General features: G+C 37.7%; 1 protein-coding gene across 1 annotated transcript; it reads left to right on the top strand.

The window, feature by feature from the left end:
* The first annotated feature begins 129 nt into the window (after nucleotides 1-129).
* NAE1 (NEDD8 activating enzyme E1 subunit 1) lies at nucleotides 130-13,718 on the top strand. The gene is made up of 20 exons (XM_035336868.1): nucleotides 130-284; nucleotides 1,349-1,452; nucleotides 1,547-1,607; nucleotides 2,541-2,571; nucleotides 3,154-3,225; nucleotides 3,500-3,579; nucleotides 4,705-4,814; nucleotides 5,150-5,259; nucleotides 5,826-5,888; nucleotides 6,133-6,196; nucleotides 7,005-7,096; nucleotides 8,362-8,421; nucleotides 8,507-8,640; nucleotides 9,649-9,724; nucleotides 10,042-10,081; nucleotides 11,070-11,156; nucleotides 12,198-12,290; nucleotides 12,672-12,786; nucleotides 12,858-12,907; nucleotides 13,483-13,718. The coding sequence occupies exons 1-20, from the start codon at nucleotides 229-231 to the stop codon at nucleotides 13,590-13,592; spliced, it is 1,608 nt and encodes a 535-aa protein (XP_035192759.1). The 5' UTR covers nucleotides 130-228; the 3' UTR covers nucleotides 13,593-13,718.
* Nucleotides 13,719-15,992: the final 2,274 nt, after the last annotated feature.

Here is a 15,992-nt window from a genome sequence, read left to right on the forward strand (position 1 = left end):
GCGGAGGGCGCCTCTCCTCAGCCCCCGGCCGGACGAGGCGGACCCCTTGTGCCCACCGCAGCGCTTTTGCTTGCGTGCTCCAGCGCCATCGCGCCGGGAGGCGCAGAGACGACCCCGGCCCACAGCCGGGCACGCCGAGACCTCCCCTCACGCCCGCCCCGTCACCGCCCCTCCGCGGGCCGCCTCCCGCCACCCGGCCGCGCCTGCGCATCGCGGGAGCGGGCCGCCATGGCGCAGCCGGGCCGGGCCAGCCTGAAGGAACAGCGATACGACCGGCAGCTCAGGTAGCGCCGCGCCCGCACGGCCTCTGCGGGGTTTGACCTCGGCCCTGCCTCGCCCCGCTTCTCGCCGGGGCCTGCAGCCGCTCCGGCGGCCCGTTAGAGCGGCTGCGGCCCCTCGGCGGGCGAGAGGCGGCCGCCGGAGACGTGCCCGTGGAGGGCAAGGGGCTGAGGCGGAGCTCGGGGCTCGAGGCAGGTGGCCGTCCTGCCGCCGTGCTGCCGAGGGAGCCTTCGTCCCGGCCCCGGGGAGCAGGCAGACAGGAGCCGAGTGGGCTGGAGAAAGGGCGGCTGGGGCTGGAACCAGCCCAGTCCTGGGGCGTGGCGAGCCTGGGTGGGTGTAATTCCCATTGCCTTGCATGCGTCTGGAAATCTCACAGAGGTTTTAATGCCTTTCTCTGTATGTTCAGTAAGTTTTCTGCATGTGAAGAGAGTAAAATCCCAGCCCGTATGAGGTCAGGGCGGTTGTGAGTCAGGACAGCGGAGCCATGCTTTCAGCCTGAGGATTATTGATGTTTCAAGTGCATTGCCTAACCAAGCAACTCCTCCGGGCTGTTTGCCAAGCTGCCTGTACGTTTCTGTGCCTTGCACCCTCTCGAGTTATAGAATTACCTCATTTATAGTGAAATTGACAAAAACAGTAATTAAGTACGATATTTATAGTGAAATTTAAGAAAAAGCATTCAGTTTTGTTTTTTTTTATTATTATTATTATTATTTTCTCCCAAGGACAAACTTTGCTTAAGGAGTGTTTTGACCCATCCTGTTTTTTAAAAAGCTAAGTATGTTGCAATAGGAAAAGGTGTGCACATTTGTCTGGTGCAGAGTGTAAGGACAGAGAAAATGAATAAGCAATAAAATAGATCTATTCTTTAGACACTTTGAGGTCTGTCACAGTAAGTTTTCTGAAAGAAGGTTTATTTTACTTGATGCTAGTTAGCCCTTCTCAATGGCAAAAGGAAAATCGTATGCTAGCCTCTGTTTGTGATTGTTCAATTTTTTATTTTTTTTTTTATAATCACTTTACTATGGAAAAAGAAACACAGAGTGCTTCTGTTTTTATCCCAATGTAGATTGTGGGGTGATCATGGGCAAGAAGCTTTAGAATCTGCCCACGTTTGTGTGATAAATGCAACGGCCACAGGAACTGAAATACTGAAAAACTTGGTGCTACCAGGTAAGTAAAAGTCAGTTCTATATTTGTGTTGTAGTATAGCTGATAATAAGTTCATAATTCCTAGCTATTCACTGTATTTTTTTTTTCCTCCAAGGTATTGGTTCATTTACAATTGTGGATGGAAATCGGGTCTCTGGAGAAGATGTTGGAAATAAGTAGGTTTGTTATTGGCTTCTTAAACAAATAGAGAACTAACAGAATTCCATAAGTAGTTTTGTCTCCATGCTTTTAAAATTACATAAAATTCTTCATAATGCTAAAGCTCCATATTTTGCTCCAAGTCTTTTTCTTTGATGTTTGTGATGTATATAGCGTAGGTGATCAGCAATTTGATGTTAGCTGAGTTTTACTTTTTTTCCTTAGCTGCTTTTAATTGTACCTTACAGATCTATTTGCTTCGTATGTCCAGTTTATAAAGACAATGGTCTGCTCAATATAAAAATATTTTAATAACTTGTTTGCTGTCCTCGAGACATGAATAAGATTTGCTTGCATTTCAGCATGGTTAAAGTTATTTTCCGTAGTGGTATAACAGTTGTGGTGACAAAATGTTATTTTTTATTAGTTTACCATTGTGAAACTGTGACTGATATTTCCTTAGCTTCCATAGCTTTGCAAGGTGTGCAGCTGGGGATAGGATAAAAAAACAAATTACTTTTGATCTGTAATAATTTTAGATAACTTTCTCTTACAGTTTGGGTACATAGCCCAAAATATCTGTCTACTTGCCGGGTTAAATGTGGGATAAGGATATTCTCTTACATGAAGAAATTAGTACTAATGGCTCTTTAATGAGCCTAGTGAAAATGAATCTGTAGTATGATCCTGGCTTCTAGAGGAGTGTGGCATGTCTTATTTTTCAGATTGGTGGCTCAGGCAGTGAAAATTTTCCTTATCAAACTGATCATGAGGAGAATATAACAAAGCAGGGAGGAGGAAAGCAGATTTCAAGGGAAAGTTTTTTTTTTTTTTTTTTTTAATGTGAGAGTCAACAATATAGTCTGCACTACAGAAGGTAGCTTCATGTTGTTTTTTTTTTTTTTTTTTTTTTTCAAAATAAAATGTTTTTTTTCTTGTCTCCTTTTCAGTTTTTTTCTGCAAAAAAGCCATATTGGTCAGGTAAGGATGTAATAAATGTCTTTTTAGGTATATTGAAAGAATCAATGTATTGAGTAAGTACTCAAATGTAGTGTTGTAATTAATGCACAAAAATATGTATAGGTTAAAATCCCTACATTCTTTAATTAAGAGATTAATGTTGCATTCCTTGTGATAAAAGCTCAGTTCTGCAAAGACTGAATGAAAAAAGTAACAGGATCTGGTTACAAATATAATCGGGAGTATAAAGTGGAAGAGAACTGCGGTTGGAGTAGGGCTCAGAACAGAGGGGTGAAGGAGCAGGGGGCAAGGAAGAATCACAGGGACAGAAGAATACAGAAAGCATGAGTAACTCCTAAAAGTTCTTGAATGAAACTGGAAATTAATAAATAGCCATCGCATAACTTTTGTTTTGAAAGCATTACTAAAAATAGTCTTAAACAATTGTCTGCTACTGTTGGATTCATTTTTACTATTGCAAACAGGGCATGGAATATCTTAGCTTATGAAGAAGTCTGTTTACCATTTAGCATATGTAGTACTGATATACTATATAAACTGAGTTTCAAGAAGTTAAGTAACATCTTTATTGTTCCAAAACAGAGTCGCGCCCAGAGTGCCACTGAGCTTTTGCAGGAATTGAATAACGATGTTTCTGGAAACTTTGTGGAAGAGGTCTGTCTTTAAGTATTTTATACATTTTTTTTCCTTTACTTTACATTGTGAAGACTGAAATAATGTGTTTGTGGTAATGCAGTTTAAATAGCTTCATGATAAAATGATATTTAAAGAAGATCTTAATTTATTTGATAAAAGTCAATTTTAAGCATTATTTTGTAATTTCATTATAATACGGTAGTTTTCAATGAATGTTTTACATTCAGTGTTGAAAAGACTTTGTTATCAGAATTTTTTGTCGTTTCCTGATATATTTTTCTCTGCTGTTCAGAGTCCAGAAAATCTTCTAGACAATGACCCTTCCTTTTTCAATCGGTTTAACTTAGTGGTTGCAACACAACTACCAGAAAGGTAAAGAATCACTTGAAGTTGTTTCTTTTGTCTTCACTCAGTGGTAAAAACAGGTTTCAACTGCAGGTATGTTCTTGCAGGAAAACTTAGGCAAAACAAAACTCTTGGATTATGAAGGAAAGTTGTAATAAATGACTGCATTTTTCAATGGATTTTTCTATATGTTGATATGTAGATGCAAATCTTGTTCAGATCCATGACTGACTTTTAGGTGCTTTCTCCTGTATCAAGTACTCTTACGTAGTGGAAATTGTTTCTGGTCCAAAGTTGCTATAACAATTATTCCTATTATGTAAAACCTAACAGATAGCAGGGTCTGTGATGCCTTTGGATTTTTGCAAATGTATTTTATCATTTGCATTTTCTTGTTTATCATATCACTCTCTGTTTTACCTATGTAATAATGCATAGATAAACTTTAATAAGACACGATGTTGATTTTTTTTTTTAACCTGTGGTCTCTCATGCTGCCTTCCATTAAAAAATACAACTGATAAATGACAGTTCTCGTAGCATCAAAATGCTTGGGGGGAGAAGAGCATGCTTCTGTTACTGTAGACCAGCTTCCTCCACAGGGGAAAGAGGTTGCTGGATAGATGAATTGTATCTTGCTTTTGCAAAAAAGTAGCTGTTCATACTGAACTCAGTCCCCTCCCACCCCCTGCCTGCTTACATAAAAGCAATAGGAATTAAGAACCGGCTTGTTTCTTTGTAAAGCGATCCTTGTATGCATGCATTTGGGAATTAAGAGCATTTCTTACGTGCTATTTAAAAACCTCTGATTTGAATTGCTTCTACTAGAAGTTGCGTTTGTCTCTGCAATCAACATATCTAATTTGTTTTCTTTCACAACTCACTGATTTTTTTTTTTACTTAATTTACATTCAGAGCATTGGGATAATAAAGTTAAATACGAGTAAGACAATGGATAAACATATGACCAGTCTATGTTAAATTCACATGTAAAATTACTCTGTCAGAAGTTTGATCATATGTACTTAAAATCATGATAGTGGAATACTCTCGTAGAAAATTTCTTATACAACTAACTTGTACAAGAGTTAACTTCATGGCTATTGTTCTCTCATATATCTGAAAAAAAAACCTACATGTTTTTCCTTACAGTACATTGCTGCGTTTAGCTGAACTTCTCTGGAATTCTAATGTTCCTCTGCTGGTCTGTAGGACTTATGGACTGGTTGGTTACATGAGAGTCATCATCAAAGAACATCCAGGTTAGATTTATTTTTTTTTGAGATGAAGATCTTTCTAAAAAGTGTAAAAAGCTTCTAAGTGTAATGTCACTTATTTCAGCTTCTGTGAGGTAGTGAATATTTCCTAAGTCTTCTATGGTTTGCAGTTCCTCACCGGCATTCTTTGAAAAATGCATAGAAACTGTGGACTGCAATAGATGGTATTGGAGGTCATCTTCTGACATTAAACTTAGCTTACATGAAAGACTTCGAGAATTTAACAGTTAAACAAGCAGGTGATGCACTGTGTTTGATATATAGCTGTGTTTTGAGGGCTGGGCATAAAACTGAAATTCATCGTGTAACTTCTTTTGCAGTTGTTGAATCTCATCCTGACAATGCATTGGAAGATCTGAGACTGGACAAGCCATTTCCAGAACTGAGAGAACACATTCAGTCTTATGACTTGGATTGTATGGACAAAAAGGTTGGTATGTGGTTTACACTATGGTCTCTAAGACAGGTGCAGACACAAAACGGGTTCTATGAAAACGCCTCTGAACAGATGATTTTCTTGGTGATGCATCTCCTCTGAGCAGAGGCAACAGGAGAATCAGTCACGAGGTACTGCTTTTGGCCCAGATAGAGTCTGTATTTCAATCTTAAGCAAGGGGAAAGTCTTAAGAGTACTGAAGGACAATTTGTCTTTAGATTGATTTCTCCTCTACCTTCCTCCTCCCCTTCTTTATGATCAATTACTGCTTTACTGCTGCAGAGCTTTTCAGTGTGGATATTTGTACATGATGTTAAGTTCTGCTTCAGAAAAGTATTGGAGAACTTGGCTCATCCACACTTGTCTTAAAGTAGAGGAAATAACAATTTGTTTTATATAATTTAGAGGATGTTATTTCAGAATCAAAATCAAGAACATGTCCAGTGTTGTAAAATAGTAGAAAGGATGTTACAAGTTTATAATGAAAATAAGTTCTTAATTTGTTTCCTGTTTTTATCTCTTCTAAACTTGACAACAATTTCTCTGCTTTTCAATTACAGGACCATAGCCACACTCCATGGATTGTGATTGTAGCCAAGTATCTAACAAAATGGTTCAATGAGGTATGTTGCAAAACAGGTTAATTACCAGTTTGTTATTATTACTAGTACTACAGAATTGTCTTTTCTAAACCAGATTATTATTTTGGCAATATGTACACAACAGGATGGAATCATAAAAATATTACTAAGTGAAATACAAATAAATGTATGTGAACCTTAACAGACTCCTAGAGTTTAGCAGTATGAACACCACGAGGTTAGTAGATATTTTTAAGACAAATTCTTCTTGTGTTTTTAAATTTAGAAAAGTGATCAGTTGCCTAAGACTTACAAGGAAAAAGAAGCCTTCAGACAACTGATTCGGCAAGGTAATACCTCCTAGGAGTCTTTTTTTTTTTTTTTTAATACTGGCAGAAAACTATAAGGCAATATTTGAAAAATAATCAGAAGTTCTCTCAGGGTTAAGTTTTTTTAAAAAAAATCTGCTGACGTATACCATGTGATTCTTCTGCTACATGATAACTTCATACAGATGGATCTTAAGAACCCTAATTTGCTTATAAATACATCTTGACAGTGTTTCATACTATTCACTGTTTAAGATACAGTATGTTTTCATTTGAGTGGGAGGAGAGGCACTGAGAAAATTCCATTGAAAATGCTGATTATCAACATTGAAAATATGATAAAGATGAAAGTGAGTGGCTTTTGACACTGATTTACTAACTGGAAATATTTAGTTGGTCAGTTGGCCCACCAAATTGTTGGTAGTTGTTGCAGTCCTAAATGACTAGTCAAGAGAGATCATGTAGCTACTGAATATAGTGTAGTCTATGAACAGACTTCATTTATTCAGATTTTTAAATTTAATATCTCATGCAGCTGCTAAAATTGAGACTTTTTTGACATCTAGAAATATGTTGTCTTAAATGGTTGTATAATAAAAACATTATAGTTCTGGAATATCATGATCTAAAGATGTCCTGTGTGAGCTGCTTTGAAGAGTGGTTGTCATTTTCATCCCTAGTTTGTTAGGGAACTGATCTGCTTGAGAAGTAGGTTACCTTTACTGAAGTTTTTAGTGGAGTCCTTTTCCTGACTGGAGTTGCTGTATGAGTTCAAAAGCATAATGGGGCACCAGGGAATTGTGGTGTTTTTTTTTTTTCCTTCAATAAGGTATCTTAAAGAATGAAAATGGGATCCCAGAAGATGAGGAAAACTTTGAAGAAGCTATAAAAAATGTGAACTCGGCATTAAGTACTACAAAGGTAAAATCAACATTTATATGATGAGCTTAAAGAAATTTCAAACACCTTATTTCTTCAGAACATACTCACTTGTAGGACAAATTCTGTTGCAACATCGGTATTTATGTAAAATGACATTAGTACAACCTGAAAATTGAAATGAAGTGCAATAAAATAGACCTTGTCTAGGTGGCACTGTAGCTTATGAAAATTCCTAATTTTGCTTGTTCATGCAAGGAAGCTCCATTTCCTTCATGATGACTTTAATTTAAGGATACAATGACTCAGCAACCATAGTTCATTAGCAGCGTATTGCTGCCTTAAACTTTTACAGTTTAATTTGTGGAGGAAAATCCAATAGATGGCCTGCTATAATTACACACAATTAGTAGTCATGAGTGTGCATGATGTCTGATTTAAATACATTGCTAGGAGAAAGAGAGTGCTTGAAGTTATGCTATATTGAAGCTGTTCACTGCAGCATTTATTGCGTATAGAAATTGGGCTGCAAAAGACTTCTGACTCAGGAAATTCAGTACTCTCCTCTTGGAGAAGTTATATGATACTCCTTTCATAAACTGATCAAGCCTAAAAATACTAGAAGTGAGGTTTTCATTGTTGCCTGTATATAATCCTGCAGTAAGAACTCATGGTTTAAAATTTACCTTAATCTGTCAGCCATGATAAGCTCAAAAGGTATGTGGAGTCAAATCACATTCTGTCAATCTTCATAGGTTACATTCCATTTTTATTTGAACTGTGCTGATACTTGTTTGGACATTCAAGCCTACCAAGAAGGTAGCAGGTAAAACTGTGCTGGCATTGGAGCTACTGTAGTCCACTTTCCAGGATATTACGGATTTATTTCGATTTGTGCCAGACTCTGAACTGCAGCAATTATGGAGTCACTCTCACTTTTGCAGCCTCCTCTTTACTTTCTAATTCTTTTTGGCTGCTCTGCCTCTCCTAGGTAGGATGGGCAGCTGCAATTGTTAATACCTTGTGCTGACCGTGCGACCACTCTTTTTTTTAAACTCTTCCACGTGGAAGATATAAATATGGAAAAATTGTTTGTAATGATCTTGATCAGAAGTAGGTGTCTTGTTCTCAGGCAGTGATTTTTTTTGAATGCGTCTGAGAAGCACTGACTGCCAAAGGTTCCAGCAATATTTTAGTACCAAACTCTGAGGTTACTTGGGTTGGATCTCTGGTGTAATGAGTACTGACGTAATTCAAGAAGTTAAGTCAAGTAAATGGGGTATAAACCCAATTTATTTTTTTCATAGATTCCAAGATGCATTGAAGAAATTTTTAATGATGATTGCTGCATAAATCTCACAGAGCAGGTAATGAGTAATTACAGTTAAGAGTTAACTGTAGAAAAAGCATTACAAATAACATGGTAGACATAACTTTATTGTGCATTTACAGTCACCCTCCTTCTGGGTTTTGGTTCGAGCTCTGAAGGAATTTGTGGCAAATGAGGGGCAAGGAAGCTTACCTGTCCGGGGCACTATTCCAGATATGATAGCAGATTCCAATAAATTTATCAGATTGCAAAATGTGTAAGTATCCATTTTTTCTATAAAAGCAACTAATGATACTAAAGGGTGATGATTTCAGGCCTGTGTTTAAAGAAAAAAAAGTGGGGGGAGGGGGCGGTGAAGAGGGGCTGAGGAAGTCCTGCAGCCTGGGCCTACCTACTCCTATCTGCAGTCAATGCTATCTGCAACCAGGGCCTGAGTTTTTCATATGTGCCAGTTTCCTGAGGCTAGGTAGTACCAGATCACTTTCCTTCATTTCAGATCTAGTAAAGATGAAATACTACAGCCAATGGATCCCATAGTCTAGCTACTGCAGTCTGAAACATGTGCTTCAAGTAGATCGCTGATTAAACACAGCCTCTTTTTTTTTTTTCTTCAATATGATTGTCAGCCTGACTACAGAAATTCTAGTTTCCTAGATAATTGTTTCCTAGATAATTACTTCTAAATATGTAATTCTAATAAATCTCATTTGAAGGCATCACTCAGTAGATAAGCAAGGGCCAAGACTTGGGGAATGAATATAACACACTATAAATGTTAAGTAGCATCAGCAAGGATCATGATTTTAGGAAGGCCATCTTAGAAGGCATGTATCCTCACCATAAACCTACTATTCCTGTGCATCATTGATATTACATAAATTATTGGGCCAAGAAGACTTTCTAACATTGTACTGTACCTTCAGAAACTCCTAAAATACTCCATGCCTAATAGAGGATGTATAGCTGCTGTTCTCATGCTTTACTTAATATTCTTCCAACTGTTTGTAATAGTATTTTCTTTATACGAACTTGTTTCTAGAATATTTATGCATGTAGCTTGTAAGCCATTTATTCAGTGAACAGCTCAGTAGTCTGATCTGAGTAGTCTGCTGAGTAGTCATACAGGAATATAAGTGTATTCATGATCTTCAGGTAGCTTGCTTCCATTCATGGTGTATCTTATAAAACAGGAGGAAATAGTCTTTTCTGTGAAGTCTAAGATAATAATTCTATGCTGTAATTAAGAATATTTTATTATTGACAGGTACCGTGAAAAAGCAAAGAAGGATATTGCTGCTGTGGGTAACCATGCTGCTAAATTGTTACAATCCCTAGGCAAGGTAATTACAAATGTAGGCTGCTTCTGACAGGGCAGAAATACTTTTTCCTGACATTCTCTAAAGAAATAAGTCAAGAGATGGATATGAAAAGAGAGCTTAATTTAGATTTAATATCTGTGGTCTGTTTTATTTATCACTTTTGATTTGGTCATATAACATAAAAGCAAAATACATGAAGAGCTATATTATTTACAATTTTAAGATAGCCCTTTTACAAGAATGAGTAGTTAATATCACAATGAATGTATTAGTATACCTGAAAACATTAATTGTCAACTCATTGTATTGTACTGGAACCAGTGTATTTTCTGTTCTAGGCACCTGAGTCAATTTCAGAGAGAGAATTGAAATTGCTTTGTGAGTATGCTTGGATTGTAATGCAGTGTTTTGCAGATGATGAAATATTAAACAAACAAACAACTTCCGAACGATAACATAGCTATTAATTGTTAGCTCAGTAGTTGAACTTGTCAGCCATGTGGTTAGCCGTTGCATTCATCATCTTCAGTGTAGATAACATGCTCGGCATCTTTCAAAAGTGAGTCTGTAAAGGTTGGCTTTAGAAAAAGATGGAATATTTGATAGCCTCTACTTTCTGTAATTATTGCCTAATCACTGTTGTACATTCTGTAATGCAGACTTCAGAGTGTAGGCTCTGTATACTTCTTGTAGTCTGAAAAGGTAAAACAATGATTCACGGAATAGTACTGCTTATGGCAGTTAGGTTATGTGTTATGGATATATTCATGCGTCTATGGAGCAGCCTGAGTAAGTCTCCTCACAACTGGAAAGTTTTCCTATAAGCATGTAGCCAAGAACATGCTGTATTTACATATCACTTGCTGGAATTTTTAAGCATCTTTACAAGTTACTCATTTGTCTTGAGTGCCAGGTAATAGGTGCACATTGGGTTGGTTGATTGCAGTGATAGTGGAGAATCTTTATTTGCTCATGGCTGTGATTAAAATATTAATTGAGAATATGTGAGATAGTGGTAGATATGGTGGAAGATAGAGAATATGTTCATTTACAACAGAAGCTGATGGCTGTAACTGATGAATTGCTGTAAAAGATGCACATGCTGTGAGCTGTTACACGTAGCTGCTAGATAACACAATAGCTATGCTTAGAATGTGGAAGCAAATAAGCACAAAGTATTTCTGTAAATATAGACCTAAATGTAGTCTAATAGATGTTATCGCTGAGCTACAAGAAGAAACAGATTCAAGACAAACTCATTGTATTGTTTAACAATATTTTACAGATCAGAGATAAGATTTACAGATTTAGTAATTGATGATGCATTCAAGTCCGTAATGCTCGTCTTTCTGCATTTTCTGCTTAGGCAGCAACTCAGCTTTTCTTCGAGTAGTGAGGTGTAGATCTCTGTCTGAAGAGTATGGTTTAAACACTTTTAACAAGGATGAAATAAGTAAGTACTCCTTTATGGCGTATACTTTAACTGTGTTTTCAACTTGGATGGTTTTGTGATCTGAAAGAATTGTATGTTAAATATACTATTTCATTATGCAGCTTTATAATCTGCCATCAGTTAGAATTATGTTTTTGTTAACTGTAGTATGTTGATTTCATTTTGATTTTTGAAAGTTCAAAAATGAAGTTACAGAGTAATGCATATTTATTTTTTTCCCTTTTTTTTTGATAGCACATACATAAAACATTGTCTTTCTTTAAACTGCTCTTTTTTGTACCCCTGTTATTTCTGACAAAACTGGAAAGGTGCTTTCACCTGACCAAAGATTTGATAATAATTATCTTGGTCTCTCTCAGTTTAGGTTTTCAGTATGTGAATATCGGAAAACTAGTTACTTAATACTTTTTTTTTTTTTTTTGAAACTGCATAAATCGAAAAAGAAAAAAAAAAAAGCTGGAAATACTTTTTATCATCACAACTTGTTTAAATGAAGCTCATAGACGTTCTCTAACTGCTTTGGACAAAATTATACTTCATTTATAAATGCGTATACTATAGTTTGTATATGTATACATTTGGGAATATTGGTAACTTTAGTAAAAGCTCCTTGAATTAGCTGATAGTATCTTTTGAGACTTAGTAGTCTTCCTAAAAATTAACTACCTAAACTGTCTTAAGGGATTTAAGACCTTTTTTATAATTAGTCATAATTAAATGTATGAAGCATGCATTTCAAAGTCCAAAATTACAGTAACAAATATCCTATTTAACATAGCAGCTGTCAGAGTTGAAACATGAGTATCTTCACTGAACAGAAATTATATCAAATATATGAAACAGTGTTGTCATGCACTCTGCAGTCAAAATCTGGTAGATCAGTCATTTACATTCTCAGTGGCAAACTTTCATAACAACAGGAAAAAAAAAAAAAGGATTTTAGGGTTTAAGTACATGAAAAAGTACTTGATTTCAAGCAATTCCAATACTTTGTTTTTCCCTTTAATCTGTACCTGCTAACGACTTCTTCGCTATTTTCAGTTTCCAATATGGATAACCCAGACAGTGAAGTAGTGCTGTACTTGATGCTACGGGCTGTTGATAGATTTTATAAGCAGCATGGTAGATATCCAGGTATGTTAGTATCAGTTGTCATCATAAGAAGTACAAAAATTGAGTAGTTATTACAATACTAGTTACAAATTCCATATATAACATCTGTTGTGGTTTTGTTTCCTTATTAATGCAACTTTAACAATGCAAAAATTAAACAGATTATTTTTGGGGAGAATTTAAGGAATTTAGATAAATTGATACCATTGAAATGGGTTGCATGGATTATGAGTTAATTCAGCGATGCAGCAACTTATCATCATGAGTAGCATCAACAGAATTATTATCTATTGCTATTAGTCTAATATATTAATATGCTTAGTTGCTTTTTTGGAAGAAAAATAATTAATTTTGAATCTGGTGTTAAAGCTACATGATGAAACAGTTTGATTTATTTTCCAGGTGTCTACAACTATCAGGTAGAAGATGATATTGGAAAATTGAAATTGTGCCTTACAAGTTTCTTACAAGAACATGGATTGTCTGTAGTGGTGAAAGATGACTATGTTCATGAATTGTAAGTAAAATATGGTAAGAGTCACTTTGTAAAACTGACCTGAAAATACTAACTGTTACTTTTCTGTCTAGTTGTCGCTATGGAGCTGCTGAGCCACATGCTATTGCTGCCTTCCTGGGAGGTAAGGATGCTATTGTATTTCCATAACTAACAAAGCAACCTGCAATTGTACCTGCTTGAGCAAGAATCTTGTTTTAATGACTTGGTATTGTCAGAGCAAAGATTGTAATTGTAGACTGTTGTCTAAGATATAACAAAATTCACCAGTTGTGGCTCTTCCTAGCAAGGGTTTAAGGTCAGTAAAGAAACCAAGTAATCTTAAATAATCCCAGTAGATTATTTTTAAGTTTGAAAGAGTCTTATTTAAAGGAATACTTACAGTAATTTTAGAAGGGAATATTCACAATAATATTGACTATATTACATTAATCTTGACAGTTTACATTTTAATTGTGCATAGATATGTGCCCAGAGGAAGTATATATAGCAAAGTGTATCTAAAGCTAGTTTTGAGGCTTTTCAATTAACTTTCAGAGCCCCTTCTATACTGGGAAGTACTGAAAGACATTTTTTTTTTTGCTAGGAGTTGCAGCGAGCACTTCCCCAGCAATCCTAGTGTGTACAGTTCTAGATAAAGAACATGTTTTTTACTAGATTTAAAGTATCACCTACTAACTATATTATCTTATTTTATAGGAGCTGCTGCTCAGGAGGTCATTAAAGTCATTACAGGACAATTCGTAATTTTTAATAACACCTATATTTACAATGGAATATCACAGACTTCAGCAACTTTCCAGCTGTAGAATAACCATCTCACATTTGTTGCCACCAGGCTGTGCTGCTGTGTTCTGTAAATACTGTGGTGGTTTGCCACTGACTGGACTGCTCTGTATTACCTGCAAAATTAAAGTTCTTTTGTTTGTAATGATTTTCTGTTTTATCTTTTTTTCCCCCACCCCCACCGAGGATGAATAAAATAATTCCCAATGCTTTTTTTTTTTCTTTAAATCTAGAACTTTTTGCTACCTTTGTAAGAAAAAAAGTTGTTTACATATTAAGTGGCATTTAGAAATTGGCCTACCTGGTTTGCAGCAGAGATTATTATTTTTTAATTAAAGCTGGTTGAGGGGGGATGAGTTGCAAAAGGTTGAAGGAGGATGTAACTGAGAGGAGACCTAGGGCCAGCCATAGTGCCATTTATTGAGCAAGTCTGAGGATGTTAGGGAAACGGATTATGTTCAGAAAAGACTTGTTTTGTTTCAGCTGTATTTATCTAGTATACGAGGGTCTCTCCCCCCCCACTTTATGTCTGGCAAATGTCAGGTGACAATTAACCCCATGCATTTCGTGGTGTAGTTGTAGTTTCCCAAATGCTGAGTAGCGAAAGTGAGCCACACTGCAAACTGCTCTTCCCCTCTCCTTAGCCTAGAGCCACGCTAAGGTTCGGGTGGTGCTGGGAGAGGGTTAAGAGGGGCTGTCCGGCTCGCTGCGGCCATGAACGGCAGCTGCCGGTGCTGCCCCGAGGCCTGAGGCGAGCTGCCCGCGCCCTTGGGCGGGAAGGGCCCGCGCTGAGGCAGCCGGCTCCTCGCTCTCCTCAGGCCGCGGCGTGGCGGCCGGGCCGGGCGGTCGGACCGCCTTCGTGGCTGACAGGGCCTGGTGCCGCCACCGGTCAGCAGGTAGCGAATTAACCCCCGCCCTTCTTCCCCACCTTCTGATAGCCCTCCTGACAGTCCTTATGCCCTCCAGCCGGCATAAGAATGCTTCTGCGGTTTCGTCTCTCTTTTGTTTTAATCCCGTATCGTTTATGTAGTCTCCACTTTTTATGTTTGGGATCATCTAGAGCATTTGTTATGACTGCTGCTTCAGAGTTGAACTCCGGTAATGAACCTTATGAATCATACATGACTTATTTGAGAGGGAAGAGGAATGGGGTGAATTCCCAAACAGCTCTGGAAGACATCAGAGGCCTGTTACGGCACGCTGGACAGTGTGTTGTTTCTCAAAAGTTTGTGGGCACGTCCTTTGCTGGCCTGAGTTTTGGTTGTCACAGGACACCAATGACCCAGACAGGATTTGACCATGGGTTTTTTAAAAGGCAGAGCAGGCCTGAGGCTGTCACCCCAGTGTGCCTGCAGGGCCCAGGTCCAGCAGCCAAGGCCCAGCACTCTGAGAAACTCTCATGGTCCTGCCATGTGTCAGGTGCCCTGACACTGCTGAGCAAGCAGTACATCAGGGCTGTTTTTAGATATTTTTTTTAAGGTTTGAAAGGACTGTTACTGCCTTATTCTGTTTTCCTTTATTTGTGGTGTTTACCAAAAATCTGCTGCAGCAAACTGTGTTATTATCTTTGCAGCTTTGCTCCGTGATGTAACAGCGGATTTGAACTATTTGCATGTTAACGTAGGCTGGTTTATAAATGCTGTTTTCTGTACCTTCTCTATGTCTCAAAGATCCAGTTAAGGTTAAAAATGCCTTTCTACAGGGTTTAAAAATCTATGCTATTTACGTGAAAGACTAATTGTGTAAATGTGTATTTAATCCAACTTTACTGAAATGAAATTTGCTCCAAAGCGAGCTCATGTTTGTAGCTTTTCTTTTGTTAAAGAATTTGCAGGGAGTGTATATGGCTGCTCTTAGCTTCCAGGGTGGTGTCAGTAGGGGCAAAAAGAGGTGAGGAAGACTTGTGAGCTTTCTGCTGTTGTGGCAAGGCTAGATTTGCAAGACAGAAAAATGCATGTGTATTATCATTTCTGAAAATGGTAAAGGAAGGTGAAGCCTTTTTACCCTATCCCTCTCAAAACATGCTACTGTAAGGGTATATATGGAGCATTTTAAACTGATGGAAGTGGGGCAGGAATGGGGACAGTTGGTAACTCTAATTGGAAAGTGGGGCTGGCTGTTTTCACTAAGATGACACTGATATTTCTTAGAGCCTTTGCTCTACTTTGAGAAGGATAAGTAATCCATTATTAAGCTGATTTTATTACTGATTTAAAGTTTCTACCTGGAGCTAAGTAATTCATGAGAGATTTAAATAGGTTACTGTGACACTTGCATCGACCTTTTATCACGTTTGGGACTTGGAGCATGGATAAGGGAAGTGAAATGGTGTATTTGAGCACTTGGGCAGACAGTGGAATTGAGGGTAGATCTCAGTTCATCCTAATGTGCCATAGGGTTGTGGCCTGGCAAAAACAGCCAAG

The sequence above is a fragment of the Oxyura jamaicensis genome, chromosome 11, assembly GCF_011077185.1.
Source record: "Oxyura jamaicensis isolate SHBP4307 breed ruddy duck chromosome 11, BPBGC_Ojam_1.0, whole genome shotgun sequence".
In the NCBI taxonomy this organism is placed as follows: domain Eukaryota; kingdom Metazoa; phylum Chordata; class Aves; order Anseriformes; family Anatidae; genus Oxyura; species Oxyura jamaicensis.